The 27,571-nt window shown below is 57.9% G+C and overlaps 1 protein-coding gene across 1 annotated transcript in view; it reads left to right on the top strand.

Annotated features, from left to right (window-relative positions):
• Window positions 1-22,912, top strand: part of PTPA (protein phosphatase 2 phosphatase activator) — a 28,098-nt gene extending 5,186 nt beyond the window's left edge. Inside the window, exons 3-10 of the mRNA XM_082619355.1 lie at window positions 1,825-1,911; window positions 6,755-6,880; window positions 9,039-9,156; window positions 10,959-11,058; window positions 11,970-12,094; window positions 12,974-13,074; window positions 17,359-17,466; window positions 21,457-22,912. Coding sequence (XP_082475481.1) covers window positions 1,825-1,911; window positions 6,755-6,880; window positions 9,039-9,156; window positions 10,959-11,058; window positions 11,970-12,094; window positions 12,974-13,074; window positions 17,359-17,466; window positions 21,457-21,537 — 846 coding nt within the window. The 3' untranslated portion in view covers window positions 21,538-22,912. The remainder of the gene's footprint in view (window positions 1-1,824; window positions 1,912-6,754; window positions 6,881-9,038; window positions 9,157-10,958; window positions 11,059-11,969; window positions 12,095-12,973; window positions 13,075-17,358; window positions 17,467-21,456) is intronic.
• The last annotated feature ends 4,659 nt before the right edge of the window (window positions 22,913-27,571 follow it).

Below are 27,571 nucleotides of genomic sequence, written 5' to 3'. Positions count from 1 at the left end.
ACTTGGGGAGTGTCACTTGTATAGAAGGGTGGCCCAGGGTCCTGGCAAGCTTGGCAGTTTCTCTGTGCGGAGTCTGCTGTGCTTACATTGAGCCCAAGCCCTACCGCAGCCATATCTTGGCCTTGCTGGGGCCGGGGTCATGCTAGCCTGTCTGGCTCCTCTTTCACAAGCCTGCCCTTTAAATATCTGGAGCTGGTTATCGTGTCTTTTCGGAGTTGCTTTCTCCGCCAAGTCTTCCCCGGGATAAACGCCTTCGTTCTTCAGCTGCTCAAAGGATGTGGTTCGAGTCCTTTCATCACCTTGGTCGTTCTGCCTCCGGGTTTCTCAAGCTCAGCACCGTCGACACTTGGGGCAGATGATCCTTTGTTGTAGGGGCTGTCCTGTGCACTGTAGGATGTTTAGTAACAGCCCTGGCCACCACCCACTCAATGCCAGTAGCAGCCCTCCTCCCAGTTATCACAACCAAGAATGTCTCCAGACGTGTTGGAAGTCTCCTGGGAGCCTTCTCGCCCCGGTTGAGAACCACCACTTTTATCTTCCCTGAACCTGCAGGATTGTCTGAATCCAAACGTGGCTTTAATTCCTTGCTTTCCCCTAGATGTGTTCCAAAGAACATTGGGTGTTTATGATGCGCCAGGTACTTCAGCTGATGTAATCCTCACAAAGACCCTGGGACTCTGAGGTCATCTCCATTTTGAAATTGAGAAAACTGAGGCCAGGAGGTGAAGACATTTAGACATTGAGCAAGGCACAGTTAGTGGTCGAGATGAGAGTCCAAAGAGTTATGTCCAGGTTGCCTGGCTCTGGAGCCCCATGGGTTGAGCTGCTGTGCTCTGGGCTATAGGTGGGCAGTCTAATCTGGCCCTCCGCCTGTTTTTTTTTTTTTTTTCCTTTTTCTTTTGGCTGCACTGGGTCTTAGTTGCGCCATGCGTGAGGGATCTAGTTCCCCGACCAGGGATCGATCCCGTGTCCCCTGCATTGGAAGGCAGATTCTTAACCACTGGACCACCAGGGAAGTCTCCCCCCCCCCACGCCCCCCAACATCCTTAAGTGTTGGATAAAGAGGAAGCAAGAAAGTGAGAGGCAAAAGGGATGAAGAAGAAACAAGACCACACAGAAGTTGCTTGCTGCCAGGAACTGCCTCTACAGGGGCCTGCACCTCAGTGCTTTCTTAGCCCTGTGCTGGCTGTAACCTGCAGCCCCATAGGGAAGAGGTTGCCCAGTTGGAAGCTGGGGATGGGTGTGCTGGGAGACCTGGCCATGGGCAGAAAACAGCTTCATCTCCTGGGAGCAGGGCATCTTCAATGCAGGTACGCAGCCTGGCCTGCCTGCCCCCCTGGTGGGGGAAGCATCTGGAAAGTTACCAGGGGATGGACCCTTGGTGGTGTAGTATAATGGTGGAGTACTCGCCGCTCTACTTTGGAGTTTGGCTGGCTGGGTCCTAGCTCCACGTCTAATGACATCTTGGTCTTAGGAGTCACTTCCCCTGAAGCCTTGGTTTCCTCATCTGTAAAATGGGGACAATGATAGTGTCTGCCTTGTGAGGTTGTTGTATAAAGAAGCTGCTGGCAGCAATGGCGAGTGCACAGTAGACTCTGGTTGGAGGTCCAGGTGTCATTCTGGTCACTGGCCTGCCAGTGGTTTTGGACGGAGGATCAGGGTTGGGTGTTTGGCATTATCTTTCTGCTGCTCCTGCTGTTGGGTTGGGAGCCGGGGGGCAGCTTGGAGCTCTGTGGTGACTGGGCGGAGCTGGGGGCTGGCAAGGGTGTAGAGGGTGGGGCTCTGACACCCTTCTCCACGTCCCGCCCCCCCTCTGTTTGGCAGGCATACGCTGACTACATCGGATTCATCCTCACCCTCAACGAAGGTGTGAAGGGGAGGAAGCTGAGCTCCGAGTACAGAGTCTCTGAGGTAGGCAAGGGCAGGAGCCTGCTGGGCAGGGCCTTTCCAAACATAGCTCCCGAGAGCCCACAGTGGAGCCAGTGCAGAAACTAAGATCACCCAGACACACGTGCAGCTGACATTTTAGTGTCTACATTTCTAATTAAAAAAAAAAAATCTGTGAATAGATGTATATTTATAAAATTGAGATCAAGGTATATGAGCTATTTTAGAGCCTGCATTTTTGTTGTGTTTCGTTTTGTTGTGTTTTTTGTTTGGGGCCGCACCGTGTGGCTTGTGGGATCTTAGTTCCCTGACCAGGGATTGAACCCGGACCCCAGTATTGGAAGCATGGAGTCCTAACCACTGGACCGCCAGGGAATTCCCTAGCCTGCATTTTTGTCAACTGGTGTCTGTATGTAACTTTTTAAATTAAAAATGATCACAAAAGAGGTAAATATGCTCACTGAAGAGATTACTGTTAGAGGGGTCTTCCCTGGCGGTCCAGCGGTTGGGACTTCACCTGCTAGTGCAGGGGGTGCGGGTTCGATCCCTGGTCAGGGAGCTAAGATCCCACATGCCTCGCGGCCAAAAAACCACCAAAACATAAAACGAAACAATATTGTGACAAATTCAATAAAGACTTCAAAAAAAAAAAAAAAGGTCCACATCAAAAAAATCTTAAAAAAAAAAAAAAAGAGATTACTGCTAGAAACGTGTATAACACGAACAGAAAAGCTGGCCCCGCCCTGTATTCCTCCCCATAACCGACTCCCAAGGGCAGCCTCCTGCTCACAGCGTGGGGACTGTCGCTCAGACCTGCCCCGGGGGCTCCTCTGCCCCCTGAGCCATGCCCTCGCTGGTTTAAACAGTCCCCCGCTTAGACTTTGAGGTTATTTCCCTAAACACTGCTGCTCTGAACACCCTCGCACATAGACCTGTGGGCGTTCTTTCCTAAGGATTCATTCCGAGAGGTGGAAATGCTGAGTTGCAGGGCGTACACTGCTTGGTGCTCTTTGGCTGTGTTTCGAAGACCAGCTTGTTTGTAGAGGGAGGGTGAGAGCTGTGGGGAGGCTGATAGGCACGGGAAGGTGTGGTCTCGCAAGCTCTTGGCTTTTGCTGGATGCCATCCCAGCCCCGGTGCCAGGCCTCCAGCGGCCTCCTGTGTTCCTATCCCAGGAGCCCAGAGCCCCCTTGAGCTTTATCTTATCTCAGACCCCAGGCCCGAGCAGCCTCTTGGTGCCTTGTCCACCCAGCTCTCTAGCCGTAGCTTCGGTCTGTCGGGTAAGGCCTGGCCCTGCCCTGGCCCAGTTCCTCCACCTTTCACAAGGCTGGCATAGCCCTCATGCTCCTGGACCCTAACTGGCTGCTGGGTGGCCGAGGTCCTGTTTTGTCACTGCGGGGAGCCAGGCCTGTGATGGGGATTGACAGCCTTCTCTTGGGAGCTGGCCCACCAGTGACTTCTTGGGCTCCTCTTGGGCCTGCTCAGTGCTCTGGGGCTTTGGCTGTGGGCGCAGACAGCGGGGGGTGGGGGGAGAGAGGGCCTCTCCTTGAGCCTGTGATAAGGAACGCTCAGTGGGCTGGGGAATGTGGGGGAAGCCTAATTAAAGGGAAGTGTTGTAATGACCCCAGCAGATCCTGAGCTGCCAAAGCCCTCTCAGGTCCCTTCATTACCCCTGAGGCTTCGATGGGAGATGTCCATACCACCCAGGTGTTGTCTCAGCTCAGGAGCCATTCTTTTGGCAGGATTGCAGCCTGGTTAAGTGCTTGGGTTCTGGAGTCTGGCTGATCAGGTTTTGATAACCTCTCACTTCTGAGCTGAGTGGCCTTGTCGCCTCTGACGCTCCATCTCCTCATCTATAGAGTGGGAAGAGACACGGACCTACTCGTGGCCCCTGGGGAGATCCCGCATGTAGGTTTCTTTTTTTTTAGCACAGAGCCTGGCACATACTAGATGGCATTGTCATTATTAGCTATTGTTATCGTTAGCTGGTTTTCAGTTTTAATTTCCAGTAACACTGATGTTGTCTCACTTGGGGCTCCTCCTGAGCTGGGTTCATTCTCACTCAGGGGACGGGGGTGGCCCGTGTGGTCTCCAGAGGTCTCCCGGCTTCTGCCCGCGGCTGGCAGTGGCGGCAGAAGGCACCACACACAGCATGCGGCCTCCCTTCCCGCCTGGCCAGCTGCTGTGTCTCCCCTACCGCTTCTCCTGCCTCTCAAGGCAGGGGGAGGCGGCTGGCCGGCTGGCGGGGGAGAGGGCGGAGTGGCCTGGGGGCGGCTTCCAGACCACCCGCAGCAAGGGGAACCGGCGAGGGCGATGTATGAGATTGTCTAGACCCATGTTGAGAATGCGCTCCTTCCTTCTGAAATTATGTCTGTCCTATTCTTTGGGGGTTAAAATGTTTTATTTTTGTAAAATAAAGGTGATAGTAGATAGGAGGCTTATGTTTTGTTGTTGTTCCGTTTGAGTTTTTTAAATGAGGGCAGAATTTAAAATTGGCAGGTAAGATTTTGGAGAAAGTGTTACTGGTCCATGAAATCTGAAAAGGAAGCTTTGGTCCACGGAGGAGGAGGGTGGCTCAAATTATTCTTCATGCTTCCTGGGGGCTTCAGCCCACAGCTCCCCCCCCTCCAGCCCTCTCCCCCCAACAAGCCAAACAACAGAGGCAGCCCCTGCTTTCAAAAACCCTCTCCAGAAAGAGGAGCTAGGAGCCTTTTAATTATTCACTGGCCCCCGCTGGCTTCAGGCACCTTCTTTATATCCCGTTCAGTGCCTCACCGAAGGCAGTTCTCTGGGGAATCTGTTCTGGTGCTTCTGGGGCCAGGATTACTGCCCCACCCCTTGTGTCCCCGCGGCTGTGTGGGGTCAGCTTTGCTCTGTCCTTATCAGCGCTTCCTGGCGACCTGGTTCTTCACAAAGCCAGGCTCTGGCTGTGCGTTTGGTCACATTTCAGCAACGCAGCTCTTTGTCACCCTGGCCCTTGGCCACTGCCAGGTATAAAGGGAACTTTCTCCTCTTACAGATAACTTTCCTCTTCTCCCAGGCCCCCAGCGTAGGGGAAGGGGAGGTGAGGGAGGGCAGCCTCAGGGCCACTGGCACGTTGCTATTTGTGTGGACTGCATGGGCTGCAGTGTGGTTTGTGCCTCCCGGTGGCGGGGGGAGCACTGGCTACCACATACCCCGTTAGCTCAAGGCCGCCTTTTCCCTCCCCACAAATATGCACTCAGCTCTCGAGACCACTTCTCTGCAGAGTCTCAGCAGTGGCAGACCTGACCGTGCCTCGCCTCTGTGTCTCGCCCTATGTGCCTTTGCCCCTTTTCTCGTGGGCACCTCTTGCTAGTTCCTACCCCCGCCAGGAGCGCCTGGAGGTGTCTCCTTATACCATATGTACCCGGCAGACACAGGCGAGATCTGCTTCTGGCCAAGGCCCCTCCTCCCGGCCCACCTGTCCCCTGTGTCATGTGCTCCCCGAGCCTTTTGATACCTTTGTCCTGGCCCATTTCTGCGAGCCACATCTGGAAGGGGCACTTTTGGAGCTGCCCTCGCAGACCTTTGTCTTAGATAATAGACAGCATCACCTGATGTCCTCGGTGAGTAACATGTGGTGTGCTAACGCTGCCTGGCCTGTCACACCAACTCCACTCCTTAGTCCCTGCCCTCTGTAGGAGAGAGAGAGGTGAGGGATGAGAGATGGGTCTCAGACACTGCTGGCCTTACAGAGCGTTACCCACGTTCGCACCTCTGACCCAGCATTTCTACGAAGGGTATTGTTCATGGAGTGGACAATTGGAAGTAACCCAGACATTTAACAGTGAGGGATTTGGTAAGTAAATCACAGTACACTGGTACAGTGAAATATTATTCACTCGTTAGAGGCTTTTGCAAAATTATGTTTCCATGTTGCTGTGGAACGAGGGTCATGAGGAAACTGATCAGGCTACGAAGCAGCATGTGCCCTGTGACCCCTGTTTTAGAGTCTGTGTGTGGATGTATGCCATCACCCTGTGCCAGGCGCTGCGCTAGCATGCTTCATGGATCGTCACTTAGCCCTTGTGACAGCCCTTGGAGTTATTTACCATCATGCGCATTTTTGAGATGAGGAAACAGGCTCAGAGAGTCAAAGTCACTTGGTCAAGGTCTTGCAGCAACCAAATGGTGTTTTAGCTGTGATCTGAAGGCAGGTCCAGCTGCCTTCAAAATTCTCACCATGGTAAGCAATGGAAAACACTATTAGAAAGATGCAATAGAAGAGTACGTTAAAATGTTAATACAGGTCCCCCTGTTACCTGAAAGTAGAGCGTTGCTATGAAACCTTTGGTAAACCGAAGTGGTGTAAAGTGAAAATCCTCTTTAGATTTCTTTTGGTTAGCAAAAACAGCTACTAATGTAGGTCTTCTGTAAAAGTAAAGTGGGGAAAAGCGAACTTTGGAAAAGCGGGGGATACCTATGGTGTTGATTTCTGGGTGGCAGGATTGTCCGTCATTTTTGTTTTCTTCCTTTTTACATACCTGTTTTCAGTGATGAGCAGGTATTGTGTACTAAACGGAAGACCCCAATACAGTGCAGTAAAGCAGGTCAGGGCTGCCGCTGTGCTTGTGCAGCAGCTCCCCCTGGATGAGCTGGCTAGAGAAACCGGGTACAGAGCCACGCTGGTCCTTCAGCCTAGTGCTGGGCCCTTTCTGTAAGGCCCACTGTGTTCACCTGTCCCCTCCTTCATATTCAGGGTGGTTGGGAAGAAGGGGGGACAGCAGGGAGATGCCAGTAGTGCCAGGCCTTGCGGTCACTGTCCAGCAGCAGTTGGGCCTTCCCCCTGTGGCTCTAGCTTGGGGACACTAGTCATCGTGGCTTGGCCCCCTCTATTTGCCTCCACAGGCCATTGAGAAACTGGTCGCCCTTCTCAACACGCTGGACAGGTGGATTGATGAGACTCCTCCGGTGGACCAGCCCTCTCGATTTGGGAACAAGGCCTACAGGACCTGGTATGCCAAACTTGATGAGGTGAGGCTGCCGCAGGACAGGCCTGGGGCTGGGCTGGGGAGAAAGCTGTCAGGTACCAGCATCACTGGGGAGTTTGTTAAAATGGCAGGTCCGTTTCCCAAAGTACAGATGCGTTTACCCTCTTCCGCAGCCATCCTCCAGAATCACCACTGTGGATGCGCAGTCCTCTGCACAGGGCTGTTTATCAGGTGATCGTAGCAACGGATTGAAACGTCCCACGTGTCCATCTGCAGTTTATTATCCGTTAAATAAACTGGAAAGTCAACCTAGGGAGTACCATGCAGCTCTGAGAAAGAATAGGGAGGCCGACTAGGGAACTCAGGGGAAGGGACCACAACTTCCAGTGGTCCCTCGGTATCTGTGGGGGATTGGTTCCGGGACCCCCTGCGGATGCTCAAGTCCCTTGTATAAAATGGCGAGGTTCGGTCAGCCCTCTGTATCCACGGGTTCTCCATCTGTGGATACAAAGGGCCGACTCTACTGTTAGGTTAGAGGGGAGCTGGGGTGTTATGCACACGGCAAGCTGCCTTTTGGTAAGAAAGAGGGGAAACAGAAAAGGTATGTTTGTATTGCTCAGTTTGCCCTGGAAGGATATGTAAGAGGCAAATAAGGCTGTGGTTTCTTTTTTTGAGGGTTGGGGGGAGGGGGGTGGATGGGAAAGGGTGAAGTAAGACTTCTCCGTGCATCCCTTTTATTTATAATGTATTTATTTTTGAGTCATGGAAAGGTAATACCTGCTAGAAGCAAACAAAAAATAAAAATGCAGGATAGCCACCCCTGGGAGTCCAGATTCTCACCAGGTCTCCAGGAGATTCTCATGCCAGGTGATTTTTGGGTTTTTTTGTTTCTTTGTTTTTTGGCCATGCCACGTGGCATGTGGGATTTTAGTACCCCCAACGGGGATTGAACCCTGCGCCCCCTGCATTGGAAGCGCAGAGTCTTAACCACTAGACCACCAGGGAAGTCCCTCCTGCCAGGTGTTTATAGACTGAACTTAGAGAAACTTGCATCCTAGTTTCTTTGGCCTAGTGTTTTCACATGGAACAGAGGGGAGTCCCAAGGACCCAGCAAAACACTGTCCCTGTGTAAGAGTGGCCTGGGGCTGCTTCTGGTCTCTAAGATGTCACATGGGCATATTTTTTATTAAGTTATAACTTAAAGAAAGCTGACAAATCATAGCTATCAACCATGTACAGCTTGATAGATCTTTTTTAACATAAATTTATTTTTATTTATTTATTTTTGGCTGCACTGGGTCTTCGTTGCTGTGTGCGGGCTCTCCCTAGTTGTGGCGAGCGGGGGTTGCTCAGCAGTTGTGGCGCAGGGGCCCTGCCACTCCGCAGCATGTGGGATCCTCCTGGACCAGGGCCCGAACCTGCGTCCCCCGCATTGGCAGGCAGACCCTCAACCACTGGGCCACCAGGGAAGTCCCCTTGATAGATCTTAACATGTTTTTACCCTTGCATCCATCCATATCAAGCCATGGAACATTCCAGCCCTTCAGCAGGGCCTTTGTGCCCCTTTCTAGTTGATATCCCCCAGACTCTTCTGACTGCTATCCTATAGATCGATCTTGCCTGTGTTTGAACTTCATATAAATGTCTGGCTTCTTTTGCTCAACATTGTGTGACTCCCCTGTGCTGTGCGGAGCAGTGGATCTTCTTCACTGCTCCGCAGCTTTCCAGGGTGAGGCCGTAGCACAAGTTGTCCATTCTGCCGTTGACGGACGGTTCAGTTGTGGGTTGTTTCCACGTTTTGGCTGCTGTAAATAATGCTGCCGTGAACGTCCTCGCATACGTCTTTGGTGGACGTCGGGCACAAACTGCCTTGCTGGGAGTATGAAGAAAGAGGACATCTCTGGAGATGTCAGTGAGTTACTAGATGGGAAAGTCGAATGGCTTCTTAGATCCCTCCTGTCTTGCCCCCAGAACCATGTCCCCTGGAGGGAGGGTCAGCAGATGAAGAGCCACCCCAGGGTGGTCTCTGTTGTGTGAAAATAAATGCTCTCCCTCCTCTTCCTTCTGTGGGCAGTCAGGGCAGGGGGCCAGGACTGCTCGCCGTGGCAGCCTGGCTCCAGCCAAGATGCTACCTCTGGGCACCCGGCCACCGAGATGCTGCCTAATCTGCTGCGACCACTTTGTATCTCTTGTGTTATCAGGAAGCAGAAAACTTGGTGGCCACGGTGGTCCCCACCCATCTGGCAGCTGCTGTGCCCGAGGTGGCTGTTTACCTAAAGGAGTCAGTAGGGAACTCCACGCGCATCGACTACGGCACAGGTACCCGTTACCGTGGCGGCGCCTGCTTGGCTTTGCAGTGGCCCTTTCTCGGGTTGCCTCCTCTTTGCTCTGGGTTGTGTTTGGTGGGGTGAGGGAGCCAGCCGGGGTGCAGCGTGGCAGGTGCAGGGACGCCTGCTGCTCTGGCGTGGTCCACCAGGGGGAGCTGGTGCCACATGCATGGTGGCTCAGGCAAATGCAAGAGCTCCTGCTCTCTCGGGCCCTTCCCTTGCCTCTGGAGGAGCCCAGGCCACAGGGGCGGGCCTGGAGAAGGGCCCCCTTGGACCTGGGTCGTGGGAGAGTGTTGTCATCTGCTCCCCTGATGCTGAGGAACAGGCTTATTATCAAGTGAGACTTTTAGGGGCGGCGCTTTGAGACCAACCAACCAGAAAGACCTGGAGGCGAGAGTGGCCAGGTCAGCAGCGGCTGGGTTTTTCCTCCCCTCCCAGATGCTCTTAGTTGTGCAAGGGTGACGGCTGCCCCTGAGTGAGGTGGCTTGGGCTCTGGCTGCTCACGACCAAAAGCTGTGCAGGTGAAAGTCACAGCGCATAAGCTTTCCAGGCCCTTGGAGGGACCCGTATTCTGCAGAAATAGGACCGGAAGTCACTGAAATGTTCTCTCCTCACCTCCCCCCAGATACGTTTATTATGACACCATGAACTGTGGGATTCGGCCCAGAGTCCAGCCGGTGGTTTCTGTAGCGCTGACCATTTCTATTTGACATGACTGGCAAGGAAGGGGGGAGCCTTTTGACCCTGCCGTGTGGCCATGCTTCGAATGTGGCCGTGCTTAGAAGCCTTCAGTGGCTCCTATTGCTCTTAGGATAAAGTCTGAACTTTTTTTGTGTGTGTGGTACGCGGGCCTCTCACTGTTGCGGCCTCTCCCGTTGCGGAGCACAGGCTCCGGACGCGCAGGCTCAGCGGCCATGGCTCACGGGCCCAGCCGCTCCGCGGCACGTGGGATCTTCCTGGACCGGGGCACGAACCCGTGTCCCCTGCATCGGCAGGCAGACTCTCAAAGACACTGTGCCACCAGGCAAGCCCAAAGTCTGAACTTTTTTACTGTGGCTGTAAATGCCTGTCTGATCTCCAGCCTCATTGCATTACACTTTCTCCCTTGCTCTCTGCTTTAGCCAGACTGGCCTTCCTAGGGTTCTTCAAACAATCACAGTTGGTTTTCTTTGTTTTTGTTTTTTTGCCTCAGGGCCTTTCCATATGCTGTTTCTCCTGGCTAGAGTGCTCTCCTTGCTTCCCTCACGCCCTGTGCCTTGCCAGCTCTTACTCATCTCTCAAATTAAATATTATTTCTGAAGGGAAACCTTCCTGAACCCTAATGTCAGGATCCCCCTGTGATATCCTCCAATTACCACCCTATCCTTCTCCTTCAGAGGTAGGTTCATAGAAGTGATTGTATATTTAATGTCTGTCATCCTGATAGGTCATAAACTGTCAAACAAGGGCAGGGACTTCTGGCCTCTGGCCTCTAGTGCCTGACCTGGACAGTGATTGCCACCTACAGTAGGTGCTCCATAAATAGGGTAGAATTGATGAGTGAGTTAAACCTCCGAGATAAACTGTGAACGCCTATTTAAGAATCGCCAGCCTGGGCCTTTTTAGGAGTAGAATTATAGTACTAGTCGTTCTGAAAAGGACCTAGTTCTTTTGGGTGGGGAAGAGGCCCCATTACCTCCATGTTGACCCCCCTCCTTAGAGGGGAAGTTAACGGTGATTTGGACTCTGGTGAGACCAAAAACAGCCCCACGCCTTCTGGAAGACTGTCAACCTCGGCTGTTTTTTCTCCCCCAGGACATGAAGCTGCCTTTGCTGCTTTCCTCTGCTGTCTCTGCAAGATAGGGGTGCTTCGAGTGGACGACCAAATAGCCATCGTCTTCAAGGTATTCAATCGGTGAGTGAGGCAGGCGGGAGGGGCGGCTGCTGGGGGAGGAGGAGCCGGCGTCTCTTTCCTCCTTGTTACCATCGGACTGGGGACAGGGTGCTAGAGGGGGCTCCCGAGGGGCTGTTGGTTCTCTTGTCCTGTCCTAATCAAGCTGTGACTGTGAACAGGGTGTCCAAGACTCCTCCTTCCGACAGGTTCAAGTTCAGGTAAAAATAAGCTAAGGGAATGTTGCATAATGACCGCTAATGCTTCTGTGGCATTTATCACGTAGAGGTAACTTCTAAGCGCTTTACATACAACTCTTTTTGTTCTCACAAAGACGCTCATTTCCGTTTTATAGATGAGGAAACTGAGGCATAGAGAAATCAGGTCCCTTCACTGAGGTCACAGCCAGCTGAACCCAGGCAGTCAGGCTCTGACCTGCTCCCCTCACCACCCAGACCACCTCCCGGCACATGGGTGTGTCTCCGTCACCAGAGGGCGCTGACACATCTGTTCTGGGCCCCACTCTGGTGCTGCTGATGCCGCAGCTCCAAGGGCGGTTCCCGAAGGGATCTAGGGGATGATCTCCTTGGACTCCCATCAGCTTTCCTATGGGCAACCCGAAGCAAGAGAAGCTGCGGCTCCTGCCCAGGCTCTCAAGTTGTCAGGAGGTGATGGCACTAACCCCCTTTCCCGGTTGGTGTTTTGCCCCTTTCCTGGGCCAAAAGGAGGCTGAGTGTGAGGGAAGAAAATGAAGTTGCATAATTTTGAGTGTATCAGCTGATGCATAACATAGGCATGTCAGTTTTAATTGAAAAGGAGATCTGTTACACTCTTAGGTGGTTATTTCTGGCCTCCTTTGCTCCCAGTGGCCGAAGGGTTGAGACTGTCTTTCTGCTTTTTGCCACCTCCCCTCCCTTCCCTGCCCTCCTGTGCAGGTACCTTGAGGTTATGCGGAAGCTCCAGAAGACGTACAGGATGGAGCCGGCCGGCAGCCAGGGCGTGTGGGGCCTGGATGACTTCCAGTTTCTGCCCTTCATCTGGGGCAGTTCGCAGCTGATAGGTACTGAGGTGCCCTGGCCCTCCTCCCTCCCCTCCTTCCCTCCCCCCCTGCCCAGGGCACACAGTGACAGCTTGTAAAGCAGGCATCAGACCGGCTATAGACGGAGGCTGCTTGCTGCCGACCTTCTGCTGCAGCTGGCGTGGCAGGCTGGGGAGGCTGAGGCAGATAATGGAAAGGGACGCGGGCTGGGGCGAGGGCGCCTGGCGCGTAGTGGACTGGTGTGCAATGCGCCCCGGCTCCTGGTGGCAGCTGCGGGGTTTTATGTTGAAAATGAGGGGTTCTTTTGACTCAGTGACCAGCGTCATCCACTGTTATTATCGAGCCGTGCACAGGGGGGCCCATCGAGGAGCTGCTGCTCGCTCCAGGCCCGCTCTGGGGGTTCCCCCCACTTTCCCACGGGCAAGCCAGAGTGGGTGAAGGGTCCACGTCTATTTCCACATAGGATGAACCGCCTACGAAATAATATTAAGAAACGACCCTTTGTTGAGTACTTCCCTGTGCCAGGCACTGCTCTCTGTGCTTCAGGCAGGTCATCGCAAGGACCCTGGGAAGGGTCTTTGCCGGCAAACCTCTGACCAGCACTTACCTGTGCAGGCACCGTGCCGAGTGCTTCACGGTGGTCCTGATGTTCAGGTGGCACTCCACAGCCCCACTGCATGGATGAGGAAACTGAGTTGCATGGCTGGAAAGAAGCAGAACCGGAACTTATTACACTAGAGTACAAACCTGCACGGGGCCATTGATTGCTCCAGCGAGATCAGGCGTTGAGGGTGGTGGGCAGGACTGCAGCCCTGGGGTGGGTGCAGATGGCACTGGGCTGCGGTGCCCCGGTGGTGCGAACGCCTGGTTCTGAACCCTGGGGCTCTTTGCCGTTTCCAGACCACCCGTATCTGGAGCCCAGGCACTTTGTCGATGAGAAGGCCGTGAACGAGAACCACAAGGACTACATGTTCCTGGAGTGTATCCTGTTTATCACCGAGGTGAGGGCAAGGGAGGGAGGGGGAGCCCGCGGCGGCCCCCGGGCTGAAAGGGGCTGAGGTGGTGGCTTTGGACACAGGAGCCAGAGCTGCCGTCTGAAGATGGCAGGGCCAAGCCCTGAAGTGGGTTGTTGAAAGGGAAGCCCAGCCAGGCCTCTCTGAAAGGTTGAGCCACCTTCTGACTGTCCAGGCTCGCTTCCTCTAAGTCAGTACTCTGGGGTTTCTACTGGAGCCGACGGATTAAGACCTGGTCATTAGGTGGACTTGGTGACCGACGCAGCAGGTCTGAAGGGTGGGTGGGTGTCAGCATCTTGCGGGTGGGGGCCACAGGGTCTGCAGAGCTATGTGCATGTGGACGTCTGCGACGAAGCCATTGCAAGAGTTGGAGAGACTGGAGTGGACGGCGGGACAGATCCCTGCTGAAGGGACACACCTTTGCTGGACCCGGGCCAAGGGAGGTGCTGGAAGCGCACGTGAGCAGGCCTGGACCCCCAGCCCACCCAGCGGGGGTCGTTTAACTGGATGTCGTTGTCCTGCTAAAGTAGGGCCTCCCGCCAGTGCAGCCTTGGACCGCTTCCTCAGGGTCACCTGGGGAGCTTGTGAAAATGCACATTCTTGGGCCCCACCTCAGCTTTCTGAATCAGAATCTTGGGGGACGAGTGCTAGGAACCTGAATTTAAACACATATGCCGGGTGATCATGCATAAAAGTTGGGGACCCACTGCGCTCGGGCCTCTCTTTCAGGAGGTGTGGGGACCTTTCATCCTCCCTGCCTGGTACCCGCCCCACAGACTTCCAAAGGGCACCCTGGCTCTGCCACCTGGAGAGGGTCTTGCCCCCGTTCTCTTTCCTGACGCCCGCAGGCATTCCTGCTGGCCCGGTGATGTCCCTTGCACACCCGTGGACGCCCCTGCCTGTGCGGGCTTCTCTCTTGGCTGCCCGTTCTGAGCCCCCTGAAGAGGGGGAGACGCCTGGCTAAGCAGCCATAGCTCCAGACTCTCCTGGCCAGCATTCGGCTCAGGCCTGCGCCAAACTCCAGAGGCCAGAGGGGAATGCCACGTTTTTCCAAGTCAGCAAATGAAGGCCGTCCTGACGGCTGGGCGGCCACCACTTGATTCTCAGAGATCTGCTGCCTTCAGCACTGTAGGCAGACCAAGGTCGGAAGGACTCCGGGGCAGCCTGGCTCACTGCTTTGAGAGCCAGTCACATGCTGCTCTCTCCAGAGTAGAATGGGAGGGTCTGCGGAGCTGGGGAGACCCCAGGAGGAGCTGGGTGAGGAGAAGGGGTGGCCTCGCCCGCTCCTGGGGGTAAGAGGCTAAGCTGTTTCGGCTGGCCAAGCCCCTGGGTCCCTGCCAGTAACTAACAAGGAGGAAGGCCAGGCTGGGCCTCAGGGAGTCTGGGAATTGACTCCAGGTTAAAACTTTGTTTCCTTGTTTGTTTGTTTGGTTACGCTGGTGTGAAAACCCCAAAGCCTTCCTAAAGTGTGGGACCCAGGTCCTCTGCTAGAGGAAAGCCTACAGTGGCCACTAGGTGGCACTAAAGACACACTGAACTCGGAGGAGGTTTTGGTAGCAGCTGAGGGAGAGGCAAGACTGGCAGGAGGCCGGCAGGCCCTGGAGTTCCTTGGTGGTTCCACCCGCGCTCTGCAAGGCCTGGTTTTCGCCCTGGCCCTCGGTGCTTGGGCCTGGGGGTGGACGTTGGACGCTAGCAGGGGACGTGCCCCAGAGCCGAGGTGACCGGCAAGAGCCCCTCTCGCCCACTCGGCCAGCCTAGAGCAGGCTGCCGCGGCTCCTGACGGCGGTACGCACTGTGCTGGTTCTCCGGAGTCTGGGCTCACCACCCGGACCAGGGTTTTCGCAGCCCCCGTTGGTGGTGGGGGAGGCCCGAGGCCTGACGCTGGGACGTGGGGACCTGGCGGCCCGCGTGGAGCTCTGTGTGCTGTGGTTGGGAAGGGGGCAGTGTTGCCTCTGGAGACCCCAGGCCCAGGGATCACTAGAGCTGGTGCAGCTAGGGGACTTAACGAACAAGAAGCTGGACGTGAGACCGCGCTTTTCCTCCCGCCGGGACCAGCCTGGGACCTGCCCCCGTGGCCCTGAGCATCCCGGATGAGGGACCTCACCTTGCAGGGCTCCTGCCGCCTCAGGAAATGCAGCCCTGGCGCCTTTAAGAGCCCAGGGCAGGCAGGAAAAGAATTTCAGTTTCAATCTGGCTTCTAAATTTGGAGTTTTGGGAAGGGAGGGATCAGATTTCAGCTGGAAGGGAAGGAGCTGACAGGAAGGCGCTGTGCAGAGCCTCCCCCCACCCCACCCCCCTCAGTTACTGACAGAGGAACCATTTACAAAAGGCCGATTCTCTTGGGAGTGGAGAGGCAGGAACGCAGCGTCTGTGAGTAATTTCCTGCTCAATATGGCTGCTCTGACTCATACGATTCCCCTGGGGTCACTGCGGGACTGCAGCTTGCTTGCTCGTTCTCGCTCTTTCTCTTCTCCCTTTGTGGCTAGAATGAGCGAATTTTTTTTGTCTTCTTGACCCCATTCCTTTTCCCCCCTTATCTGCTTTCCTTTCCAGAGTTGCATGAGGCTCCTTCTGAAAGACCTAAGGAGACCTTGGGACCCTGAAGGTTGGGGGTTGGGGGGGGCAGCCCCTCTAAATAGCATCTCTGGCCTTTCCACGGAGGCGGCCCAGGCCACTGGGGCTCCGGAGCTCGGGCCTACCCCGCCCCGGCTCTGCCAGCGGGCCAGAGAGGCCTTTTGGGTCCCCCACCCCGTGCCCCTAGCGGGGGAGGCTGGCCCACAGGCAGAACCCCTGGTTTCCCCACGTCCTTGGGCCAGCCTTGGCCACGGAGCCCTCGCTGAGCAGACCCCTGGAGCTGCGGCTGTGACAGAGCCAGCAGGGTGCCTCCTGGGTGGTTCGCTGACGGGGCCTAGTCCAGAGTGAAACTGGCTCCCCAGCTCCAGTGATCCCTGAGCTTCTCAGGGCCTGGAAGTATGCAAGAGAGGGCTGGAGCCTAGCGCTCCTCCCGTGGGGCAGAGAGCCTGGGGAAGGGGCGGGGCGAGGGGAGGGCGGGGTGGAGCCTGACGGAGTGGGACTTTGGGAACAAAGCGCCCTGAAGGCCAAGCCCCTGCAGGCTGGGGGCTCCTGGCTGCCTTCCTGGAGGAGGGAGCCTTACAGAGAGGAGGGGAAAGATTCTGCGTGAAGGGACTGGCCCAGGAGAAGCCCTGTGGGGACCGTGGGCCATGGCCTCACTGCTCGAGGAAGGAGCCTGTTGTCCTTTCTACTGCACCCCGGGGGTTGAGACAGGCTCTGGGGGGACTTGGGCCAGGGGAGGGAGATGGCAAGGGTAAAATGGCAGCTTTTTCGACTTAGATCTTACAGTTTTGTAAGAGTTGCCTTGCTGCAGGAGTGAGAGGCCTGCGAGAGTGGGTCACCAGGCGAGTCCACAGCTGAAGGGTGGGGGGTTTGTGTTCCTGGGACCTTATGCTTATGATGCCCAGTGTGGAGACCCATCCCTTCTCTCTGGAACAGATCTCCACCAGCCCCGCCTCCACACACAGCCTCTTCTGGAACCTTCCACCTACTCAAGGTCCAAGTCTGCTTTCTTGCCAGCTCAGCCTCTTTGCTTTTCAAACTCTTTCTTCTGAAACCTGGGGCTGCGGGTGCTGAGCCCCGTTCCCCCAGCATCAGTGTTGCTTATCAGCCCGGGGAAGGGACTGTGTGGCGGGGGATTGTGAACTGCTTGTTATTAAATACAGACGTGCTGGCCTTGTGCTGTTCGCGGGGTGCACTCAGGTGCACGAGCTTCCTCGTCTCCGCGCGGTGGTTTCTGATATCACGGGGGCTCCACTGGGCTTGCCGCAGAATTTCTTCCAAGAGGAGGGACTGGGAATGGAGCCGTCGCTGCCGTTGCCCTCCCTTCCCCACTCCCCTGCCAGGTCAGGCTGGCTTTCTAAACAGACCTCCCTCCCGCATCTGTTGCAGGTACCCTGTGGCTCACGTCTGCCCCCTCTTTTCCTTCTCCTTCTGCCTGCCATGCAGAGGGCAGTCCGATGCCTGGGTTTGGCCTGGGCCCTCCCCCAAACCGACCCCTCCCTCGGCTCTTCCAGCTCTGCCTGTGGCAGGCCAAGAGGGACCCTGTCTCTGGCACTTGTGTGTGTGTGTCCACGTGTGTGTCCACGTATACATACGGGCCTGCAACTTGCGCGTGTGTGTACAACCTTGCTGCAGGGGAGCAGGGGGTGGGCTCCCGGGCGGCCCATCTCTCCAGCTCGTGGACTCTTTGTTTTCCAGATGAAGACAGGCCCCTTTGCAGAGCATTCCAACCAGCTGTGGAACATCAGTGCCGTCCCCTCCTGGTCCAAAGTGAACCAGGGTCTCATCCGCATGTATAAGGCCGAGGTGAGTGGGGACTGGCCTGCACTCTCGGTCCTGGGCTGCTGCTCGCTCATCCCCGCCCCGCTGTTTTGCTCTGAATCCAGCTCTGAATTGCCGGCCAGCCCCTCTGACGCTTGAGGCCTCAGAATCTCTTGTCTGTGGGATGGGCAGTCAGAAAAGCACTGGACTGAGGCCCAGCTCTGCCCTGTGACTGAGCCAAGCCCCGCTGCTCGGGGGTCTCTGTTCCCACTTGTCAAATGGCTGGAGGCCCTTCTCGGCTCTGTCTCCTGTGGGGACACGAAAAGGAAAACAGGCTTGGGAAAGGGTTGTATCCTTTGGAGGCATCATCCAAAGTGATGTCTCTCCAACTTCGGTGGGTCTGATTGCCGGGCAGGTGGGAGGGCTGGTGGGGAGGCCGGGAGCTGGCGTTTTTAATGATCCCTTGGGGTGGTCCTCCCTGCTCTCCAATCAGAGAGGCAGGGAGAGGTCTGGATTTCCAGAGCTCCCCGCGCCGGGAGGCGGCTGCCCCCTCGCCTGCCCTCTCTGCTCACCCTCTTTGGCACCCTTTTCCCAGCCAAGGAGGTGGCTTCTTTTCTGGCAAGTAGGGAGGAGTCATCTCTTCCCACCCCCCTGCTTTCCTCTGGCTCCTCGTACATCTTATGCAGGCCAGTCCTGGAACGGCTTGACCTTGGCCTGGGGAGGGCCTGGGCGTGAAGTCCCGCACCTGGAGCAGTGGGTCCCAGAGTCCCCTCTTTTCACCCTCAGGCTGCTGGTCTCGGGTGTTGCCCTGCAGGTGCGCCTCTCTTGGCCCTTGGTCATCCCTCTCCTGGGGACGGGGGGTTCTTCGGGTGCCCTCCTTACACCCAGAGCTCACTCAGACCCATCAACAGAGGCAGAGGAGCAGGGAGGGCAGGGTGTAGGAGGCTGGGTGCATTTGGTAGTACCGGTGCTTCCAGCGGGCCTGGATCCCTCTGCGTGGCCCTGAAGGGGTTAAAGGCTCTGGAACTGACCGGGCCTGGCCCCCTCTCTCTCCCTTCCGCCCCTCCGCCTCCGGTCCCCTTCCTCTGGACTTCACATCCTGTGTTTAGGTTCCAGCCCACATACCTCTCTAATCTGAGAGGAGCCGTTGCTGGGGCTGTGCAGGCTCCTTCCGGCCGTGGTGCGGCCCTCCACGCTGGCCCTCCCGCGGGAGAGCACCCGGGGTCCTGCCCTCTGCGTGCTCTGTTGTTCTTGACACCCCTGCCCGCCCCAGTCCCACAGTGGGTGCTGGCCGTGCCACCCCCCCCAAAGGCGGGACTCTTTGGTGTCTTTCCTGCTTGCGATCTTAAATGCCGTCCTTTCTGCAGGCTCTTACTTGAGTGACTAAACTTGTCTTGACCTGGGCCCCTAAGGGCGGAGGAGACCCTGCCTCCCTTCCCTACCCGCCCTGTCCAAAGGCAAAAGAACTCTGGCTGACAGGTTGAGGGAGAAGCAGATTAAGATTAGAGATGGTGATGGGACCACACAAACAAAACCGTCCATGGTGTAACAGTTGTCAGTATTTCTCTGGATGTCGAGCCCAAGAAGGTCAGCCACTGAAAACTGCCCGCAGCTCAGGACCAGATCGCAGGAGCACGAGCAGATAACCCAGCGCCCTTCCTGAGACCCGGAAATCCCAGCCCTGGGTGCACGCAGCCTGCTGGGCGCTGCGTGGCGGCCACACGGCTTTGTAGGACAGCGCTGGAACTCACTGACTTTAGTTTAAGGACACCAAGTCTCTGTGACATGCGACACTCGTTTGTAAGTTGCTAGCAGGTTGCCCTTAGTCTTTGGTCCCTGTGAGTCACGTGGTCATATGCTCTTTGCTCGGAGGAAAGCAAGGAAAGGACTTGCTTTTCCAGACCAGCTCTTGGTCCTCGGGGAAGACCTTTGAGGCTCACCATTCTTGAAGTCCAGATGGGGGTTAGCAAAGGCCAGAGCCCCTGGCCAGAGATGGCTGCTGGAGGGGAGCGGGTCCTCTGAGCTGCCATAGAGGCCTGACCGGGCCTGGCATCAGGATCTGGGACCAGCTGTCTGTATCTCCAAACTGCCTGTCAGTTCAGCCTTTCTGAACTGAAGAACCAGATGCTTTCCGGGACCCTTGCTGGTGGTGGGGCCTGTCTTTCCTGAGGGCTGTCGCCGTGCTGGGGCTCCCTTCAGAAGGGCCTGTCAGAACCTGGGGAGCCCCTTCTCCCCCCGAGTCGCCGGGACCTGGGAGGGCCTCCAGCTGGAAGGTCTGCACATGGGCAGGCGGAAGCTGTTGCTCTGCCCAGGAAACGGGGAGCGCCGGGGCACAGGTCACTGGAGAAAGGCCTGGCCAGAGGCTCCCTCTGCTGTGACCCTGGAGCCCCCGACTTCCTTTGCCCCAAGCAGCCTTTTGCCTTTAGCCCAGCCCCTCGCCCCCCGCCCTGCCCCAGGCCTGGGGGAAGCTCGTTCTGGGTCCCTGAGGGCTGAGTGGAGAACCTCTGCCCGGCGCCCTCCCCCTAAGCCTCTTGCCTTTGCAGCTTCTCAGGCCTGAAAGCTAGAAGCAGGTTCACCTTTGACCCTTTCTGGAATTCCAGGACCCTGGGGGGGCTCCCCTTTGACAAACTCCCACCACTTCCTCCATGACATAAGCACAATGGCAGCTGCCTTTTCTTCTGGCCTGGATCTGCTGCTCTTCCCTGCCCCCCACCCCGCCCCAGCTGCCTGCTCCCCACTTTCTGTGCCCCAGGCCCAGGAGCCTGGCTGTGGCCTGGAGCTCTGCTCGCACACAGAGCTTGGTTCCCCATCCTTCCATCGTCGATTTCCCTTCCTTCAGGCCTTGTGGCCCACCCCCCACTCTGACACACACACACGCGCGCACGTGCACGCACACACACACGCACACACACACACACAGCTGGGCAGAGACCTCCTCACCTCTGCGGCTGGTCGTTGAGGGGAGGGAACCTGGGCCAGCGCTGGCGTGCCTTCATTCCTCTGAGTTACTTGGAGGAGAGCACAGGCACAGGATGGAACTCTCACCCTCTCGGAGGCCATAAGTCTTGTTCCACCCCAGCCAGGAGGTGCACATTCTGCCTGTTTCTGTGGCCAGAGGTCTGAGAGGAGGCAGATCCTTCTTCCCATGTGCGGGGCTGCTGCCTGTGTGGTGGCCAGGCACGGCAGGGCTGGTGCAGGGGGCTGGGAGCTGGGGGCCCGTCACCTTCCCGGTCCTGTGCGGTGTGGGCCTGGGGTCCGGCTGCCTGTGGGCCAGGCCAGCTTCTTGGTCGGTCCTGCTTCTCTCTTGTCTCCCCTCCTCTGCCGGAGCCCTGGGGCTGAGGCCCTGGCTGGGCTGGGTTCAGGGAGCAGCGCCATCCCCTGCTCAGCCATCCCCCTGCACAGTGCTCTTGTTCTCTGCCCCACGCACAGGGCTGCTGGGAATTGCCCTGGGGGTGGGGAGGCTGTCAGCTGGTTCTTATTGTCTCACTCTGAAGTGCCAAGATGCCTTTTTCAGTCTAGAGGACTGAACATTGGGAAAATGGGCCTTGGACCCTTCTCAGGCGTGGGTCCCAGTATCCCCACACCTCTTCTCCAGGGCTGGGAGAACCCCCATGATCTAGAGGGTTCTTTTCACCTCTGGTCCCCAACTTGTCCCTCTGGGCCAAGTGACGTCACTTGGCTGCCTCTCTTCTTGGCTCCTGCCTTGTGGGGTTAGGCTGCCTTCTCTCCCTCCCCCTCCCCCCTGGGTCCCTCTCACTCACTCTCATTCTCGTTATTTGGTGGACCTGACCTGATTGTCGTGGAGCGGGGGGTCTTTGGATGGGAGGGGGTGATCAGGAATGGGTCGGAAGCTCTGCCCTTCCCCAGAGGCCTGGCCACTTCCTGGGCCCCGGGTGGACCCCTGCTGGAACTGCGCTGCTCCGGGCCTCGGAGTCGTCCAGGGGTCCCTGGGAGGCAGGCCCGAGAGGCCGGGCAGGCCTCGGCGGGGGTGCAGTGCGGCCCTCACCTCTCTTCTCTGCTCCCTCCTCCTCGCAGTGCCTGGAGAAGTTCCCGGTGATCCAGCACTTCAAGTTCGGGAGCCTGCTCCCCATCCACCCGGTCACATCGTCCAGCTAGTGCCTGCCCTCCCCCGCCCCAGCTGTGGCCCCCTCCCCACCCCCTCCCTCTGTTCTTTCTGTTTGATGAGAGGCTGTTTACTGGGGTGGGTGGTGAGCATGGGCTTGAGGGAGGTTCAGGGCATAAGGCTGAAGGACCCAAGTTGGGAGAAGTGACCGAAGTGTGGCCAGTTTCCTGACTTCCCCTGTGGCGGACAGGCAAGGAGAGAGGGGCCGGCGCAGGGTCCCTGGGCCCCGCTCCTCCCTGCTCAGTCCCATTTCAGAGCAGGCTGTCCTGGGCCACTGTGGGGAGGGGAGGGAGGTATGTGCTGTTGCGGTTGCCTTCCCTTCCCAGGTTGTCTTTCTAGGGGTTGGAGCGGCTGCTCGCCACGGCGTGGGTCAATTTCCCAAGCCCTGTTTGGGTGGGTGTCTGGGTGTCCTGAGGGCTGGAGGCTGAGGGCAGGGGTGGGGAAGGGAGAAGCCTTGGCTGTTCTGGCCAGTGACCCTCCTAGCTCCTCCTCACGGCTGCCCCCTGGGCCTGTGGGCACCTGTGTCCAGTGCCTCATCCTTGCTTTTCTGCTCTTTGGCTTTTGGTTCAAGGGTGGCCTCTGGAGGGCGCCGGCAGGGCTTGCTCACCAGCGGATTGGGTGAGGCCTGCCTTTCCGGTGCTCTCCCTGGCTGGGAGTGGGTGGCAGAATCTCTGAAGGAAGGGGGGTGGGCTCGGGGCCAGTGTGGCCGAGGAGGACCTGGGCTCATCCTCACGTCCCTCGCTGCTGCTGCTTCTGCCCCTCTAGCTGGGCAGTGGGTGAGTGGGCCGCAGGAGGGCTCCGAAAACAGCAGCCCACTCCCTTCGCCCTCCCACCTCCCCGGACTCGCCTGCTGGAGTTCCAGAATGAGCTCCGAGGACTGGCAGGGGCTGGGCCGGGTAGGCCCCCCTGGGGGGTGAGGGGGTGCTGGGAGCAGCAGGCCAGTTCCAGAATGTTCTTCTGCGGGGGGCTGCTCCCAGGCCTGGGTCTCGCAGACTCTCCCCTGCCCAAGCCCAGGTCAGCCCATCCCCACTGCCCCCTCCCCGTATCTGGGTCCACACAGCTTTTGGGAAGGGGGAGCACCCGAGAAGCACAATTCAGGGGCTTGGCCTTCAGGTCTAGGCCGACAGCCTGGGCACAGGCTGGGACAGGAGCTGCAAGAGTCACAGAAATAGTTTTCCTAGGAAAGGCTCAGTCCCTCCCTCTCTCCCTCCCTCCCTCCCTTCCTTCCTCCCTTCCTCCCTCCCTTCCTCCCAGGGTCCAGACCGCAGCTTCCTGGCCCCTCCTTCCCTGTGCCCCCTGGGCCCCCCGGGCCCCCCAGCCCTTGGCGCCTTCATTGCTCTTCAGATTAAAGCCTCTGTTTACACCTGTCACCTGTGTGAGGTGTGTCTTTTCATGCCACATGATTGTTCCTTCTCCACGTGACAGTTTGTCCCCCGTCAAGTCCCCTTCCCTTGGGCCACGGAATCTGGGGCTTGAGCTGGTCCAGCTGGGGTCTGGGTTGCCTAGGCGGGCTCGAAGTGGAGACCCGGGTTCAAATCCTGGTTGTCTCCACCTTCAGCTGCAGGGTCTGAGGTAAGTTCCTGAATCTCTCTGAACCTCAGCTTCCTCACCTATAAAATGGGGATACAGGGTGATTGCCAGGAGAAAATGAGGGGTATGAAGTCCTCAGCGCAGGGCCTGGCACATAGCAAATGCTCTGTGGTCGCTGCGGCTGTTTCCTGATCAAGGCAGCCTTTCTGAACCCCTGGGTCAGCCCCGAACTGGCCTGGGGAGCCATTGGACTGGGCCTGGCTGTGAACCGTGCCCCTGCAGTTTTTAAGGGGGTGCCCTCTGCTCTCTCCCCTCCACGCCTCATGTCCCTGTTCTACTGGAGTTGGGAGTCTCTGTGGGGCTGCTGTGCCTGAGACTTGGCTTCTGTCTTCAGACGAGCCGCCTCCTCCGAGAACAAGAGCCCTTGGCCTTCCTGCCAGCCTCGGACGGGAGGCCTTGCACAGGGCACAGAGAGCCTGGTAGCCAGGAGCCAGGCCGACGTGAGTTCAACCCAAAGCCCACTGCTTGGTAGCTAGGAGACTCTGATAGTTGACTTCATGTCTGAGCCTCAGCTTCCTGGTCTGAAAAATGGGCATAATAGTACTTAGATCACGGATTGTGAGATTCATTCATTTCACAAACAGTGGCGACATATTTCTCCTCCTAGTGTTGGTGACAGTAAATCCCCGAATACCAGAATGTTAGGTAGCGGCATGTTACTACAAAGAAGAAAATGAGAGCAGTTAATTAGAGAGGGTCAGCGAGGGAGTTTGCCAGAGCTACAAGGGTCAGGAAAGACATGAGCTGAGACCCCACCGAGGAGGAAGAGCCATGGGGAGAGCTGCAGGCCAGGGCAGGGGAGCAGCAGGGGTGGAGGAGCCTGGCTCCAGCCAGCGGGGGAGGGCTGGGAGGAGGGGCAGGGGAGGCCAGGCTCTGAGGCAGCGGGGGTGGGGGGGCCCTGGTTGGGGGGCCCCTCGTGAGCTCTGCTGAGGGGTTTGGGGTCCAGGCTGGGAGCTGTCTGTGGGAAGCTTCCAGGGGGTTTTGCACAGGAGAAGGACCTGGGGGGGTGGGGGGGAGGCGGCCCCGTCTGCGAGGCTGGTGGCCTAGGTTAGGGTTCGGCTGGAGGTGGTGAGCAGTGGTCTGCTTCAGGCTGTGTTCAGCGTGTGGCCCACAGGAGGAAGGGGAGAGGGAGAGGAGCAGCCAGGGACAGCCCCAGGCCCTGGCCCCTGTGGCTGGATGCCGCTTCCTGAGGTGGGGCTGAGTGGGGAGGGGATTTGCCGCTAAGCGTGAGGATGCTGTTAGCGGCCAAGCGGGGGTGTGGGGTGGGCAGCTGGCCGCGGGGCAGCCGGGCTGCTGCGGTGGACGAGGGACTGGGCAGCAAGTGATGGGTCCCAGGCTCCCTGCTCACTGGGGAGTGGGAGGTGAAGGAGAGAAGGGACTGACTCTGGGCACACCAGCACAGGAGCCTGCGGGGCAGTGCCATGAGGGGCCCTGGAGGTGGTGGCGACACGCTGGACGTGTGACTAAGGACAGAGGCAGGGCCCTGGGTCTTTGTGTCCTTGCGAAGGGCTGCTCCAGTTGGGTGGGAGCTCGGGAGTGGGCTCGGGAGGGAGTGGGGACGGAACATGGAGGGGCAGGTGAGCCTGGCGCCCGCGGTGGCTTGGTGAGGGGCTTGTGGGAGCACAGAGGTCCCTCATCCGAGCCCCGCCGCCCGGAAGCAGGAGTGTGGATCTGGGCGGTGTAGTTGATCTTTACCGGCACCTCGCTTCCCCCTTGAGCAGTTTTGTTGTGAAGGGAGCAGAGACTGGGAGGGTGGGCAGGGGCTCAAGGTCAGGGAAGCCTTTGGAAGGGGTGATGTTCAGGCCGGTTGCAGACTGCCGTGTCCGCTGTATGCTGGGGGCGACCCTGGAGAGGGGAGAGGGCAGCGATGCCGGCCTGGGGGGAGAATTGATGCAAGCGGGCCTTCTGGGCCTTGGAGAAGGCGCCAGGCTGCTGGTCCTTTCTCACGGAGGGAAGGCAGACCCTTGGCATCCATTAGGCGGATTGTACTGGATTTAGTTCTGCAGGGAACTGCGAGGCAAGGCCATCAGCTGCCGTGGGGTGGGGAAAGGCAGGATGTGGGCAAGGGCTTCGGGGCAGGGTGGGAAGCCCACGCAGGACCTGGGAGATGGAACGTGGCGACGGTTCATGCCGCCTGCCCACCTGCGCTCCGTGAAGGGTGGCTGCGCCACTGTCATCCCCTGAGGGCCAGCCGGTCCCAGGGAAATCTGAGGGTGGGGCTGGCCCCCAGAGCTGGAGGGGCAGGGGTGTCGGCTTCCCACCATCCTGGGCCAGAGAGGCCCCAGGGAACAAGTTGAACTCCAGCTGTGTTCCTTTCTGGCTCAAAGGGGCTGAGTCCAAGCCATGCCCAGGGGAGGTGAGAGCAAAGGGGCTTTCTTCTAGGAGGAAAAGTCCAGGCAGGAGCTGGGTTGGAAGGAGAACAAAGGTGAAGGCTGCTTGTGCCCCAGACTCATACCAAGTCGGGTGACAGGTTTTCCATGAATCCGAAAAGCATGAAGCGTATGCTCCATACAAGGGAATGTGGAGGTGAAAAGGTGAGAGTCCTGCTTTCAAGAAACTTCTGACTTAGTGGGAGGAATAAGATAGCCAGTGGGCCAGCCGCAGAGGAAGGGGTATGAGGGACGCTGGGGGAGCTGGGGGAAGGCTCTGTGGAGGAGGTGACATTCTAGCAGGGCCTGGAAGGTAGGCACAGAGGGAGGGCATTCTGGCGGGGCCCTGCTGTGAGCGGAGGTGCCGATGTTGGGCCACAACAGGCAGCACTGGAGGGCGGAGGCGGGGGGGGGGGGGCGGCCGGCCAGGAAGGGCTCAGGGCCGCCTCTGTGAGACTCCCAGAGCCCTCTCCGCAGCCCCGAGACAGGCCGCACAACTGCATCCCGTTATCTGTGAATGTGTGTGTGTAATGGCTTTTCTCCGCTAGAGGACGAACCACAAGAGGACAGGGACCAGCTCACTGCTAGATCCCAGTGCCAGCAGAGACTGGCACACAGCAGGCAGCGGTAAACATCGAAGAAGTGACCAGGGAGGGTGTTTAACTAGCCTCTGTGGGGAGGGGGGACAGGGAGAGAGAGAGAGAGGGAGAGAGAGAGGGAGAGAGAGGGAGAGGGAGGGAGACGGAGAGAGGGAGAGAGAGGGAGAGGGAGGGAGAGAGGAAGAGAGAGAGGGAGAGGGAGAGAGAGAGAGAGGGAGGGAGACAGAGGGAGAGGGAGAGAGAGAGGGAGGGAGGGAGAGAGGGAGAGGGAGGGAGAGGGAGAGAGAGGGAGAGGGAGAGAGAGAGAGAGGGAGGGAGAGGAAGAGAGAGAGGGAGAGGGAGGGAGAGAGGGAGAGGGAGAGAGGGAGGGAGAGAGGGAGGGAGAGAGAGGGAGAGAGGGAGAGGGAGAGAGGGAGAGGGAGAGGGAGAGAGAGAGAGGGAGAGAGAGAGGGAGACGGAGGGGGAGAGAGAAGGAGAGAGAGGGAGAGAGGGAGAGAGACTGAGAGAGAGAGAGGGAGAGAGGGAGGGAGAATGCCAGATTGCCCAGCTGGGATCTGGAAACTCAGGGCAGTTGTCTTGGTTCTGAGTTGGAAGCTGCTGCTGGTGCCTTGGCCTAGGTAGGAGATGTTAAAGGACCTGTGAAGGGTAGAGAGAGTCCTTGGGTTGGAAAGAGGAAGATTGGGGTGGCATTTGGTGCCGAGGGAGAGTGTGGGGTTCTTGATGACCCTGGGGACACCCCCTCTGTGCCTAGGAGGACCCCAGGGGAAGGAACACATTTGGGTGAGAAGGGGTGCTGAGGTTGAAGAGCTCTGTTGGGTAGACATGTTAGACCTGGCTGATTGGAGGCTGGCAGGGCTGCTGAGACCCAGTCCCCAGTGGGGAGGGGAGCCCGGGCTGCAGGGACCTCCAGGACTACCCCCCCCAGTCCACCCTCCCCCCTCCCCGCCCTGCTGGTGCTCCAGCCTCAGGCTGCCTTCCCACCCCCTGCTCTCTGTCCCTCAGACTCTCCGGGCCACTGAATAGTTAGGATTTGGCCCCTTCCCCGGAACCCTTTTCCCCACTGGGAGCCCTTGGCCCCTCTTCAGGGCTCAGCTGAGGCCTCACTTCCTCTGAGAGTCCTCACCTGGTGCCCTAGACCAGGGCAGGTATCCTGGATGTGCTTGCGTGGCCGCCCGCCTGTCCCTGCTCTGAGTGCTCCCGCTCTGTCCCTGCACCCGGCTCTGGGGACTACGTGTGTCTGTGCAGCTGCTCCAGGATCTTTGGGGAGAATGCGGGGGCAGCCATCTAGTTGGAAGATGGGGTGGGAGGGGGCTGCTTGCTCTGCAGACACAGCTTCTCTTTACTTGGGGTTCCTTGGTGGGGGCTGAGGCCCTCCCCCCATTGCTCAGCGCCCCCTGTCACTGGTCCCTGCCACGTCCCTCTGGTCTCCCCGCTATCCCTGGGAGGGTGCCGGAGACGTATCTGTGAAT

Source organism: Mesoplodon mirus (genome assembly GCF_964341445.2).
Source record: "Mesoplodon mirus genome assembly, chromosome: 1".
In the NCBI taxonomy this organism is placed as follows: Eukaryota; Metazoa; Chordata; class Mammalia; order Artiodactyla; family Ziphiidae; genus Mesoplodon; species Mesoplodon mirus.
This window is presented reverse-complemented; position numbering and strand designations above follow the sequence as displayed.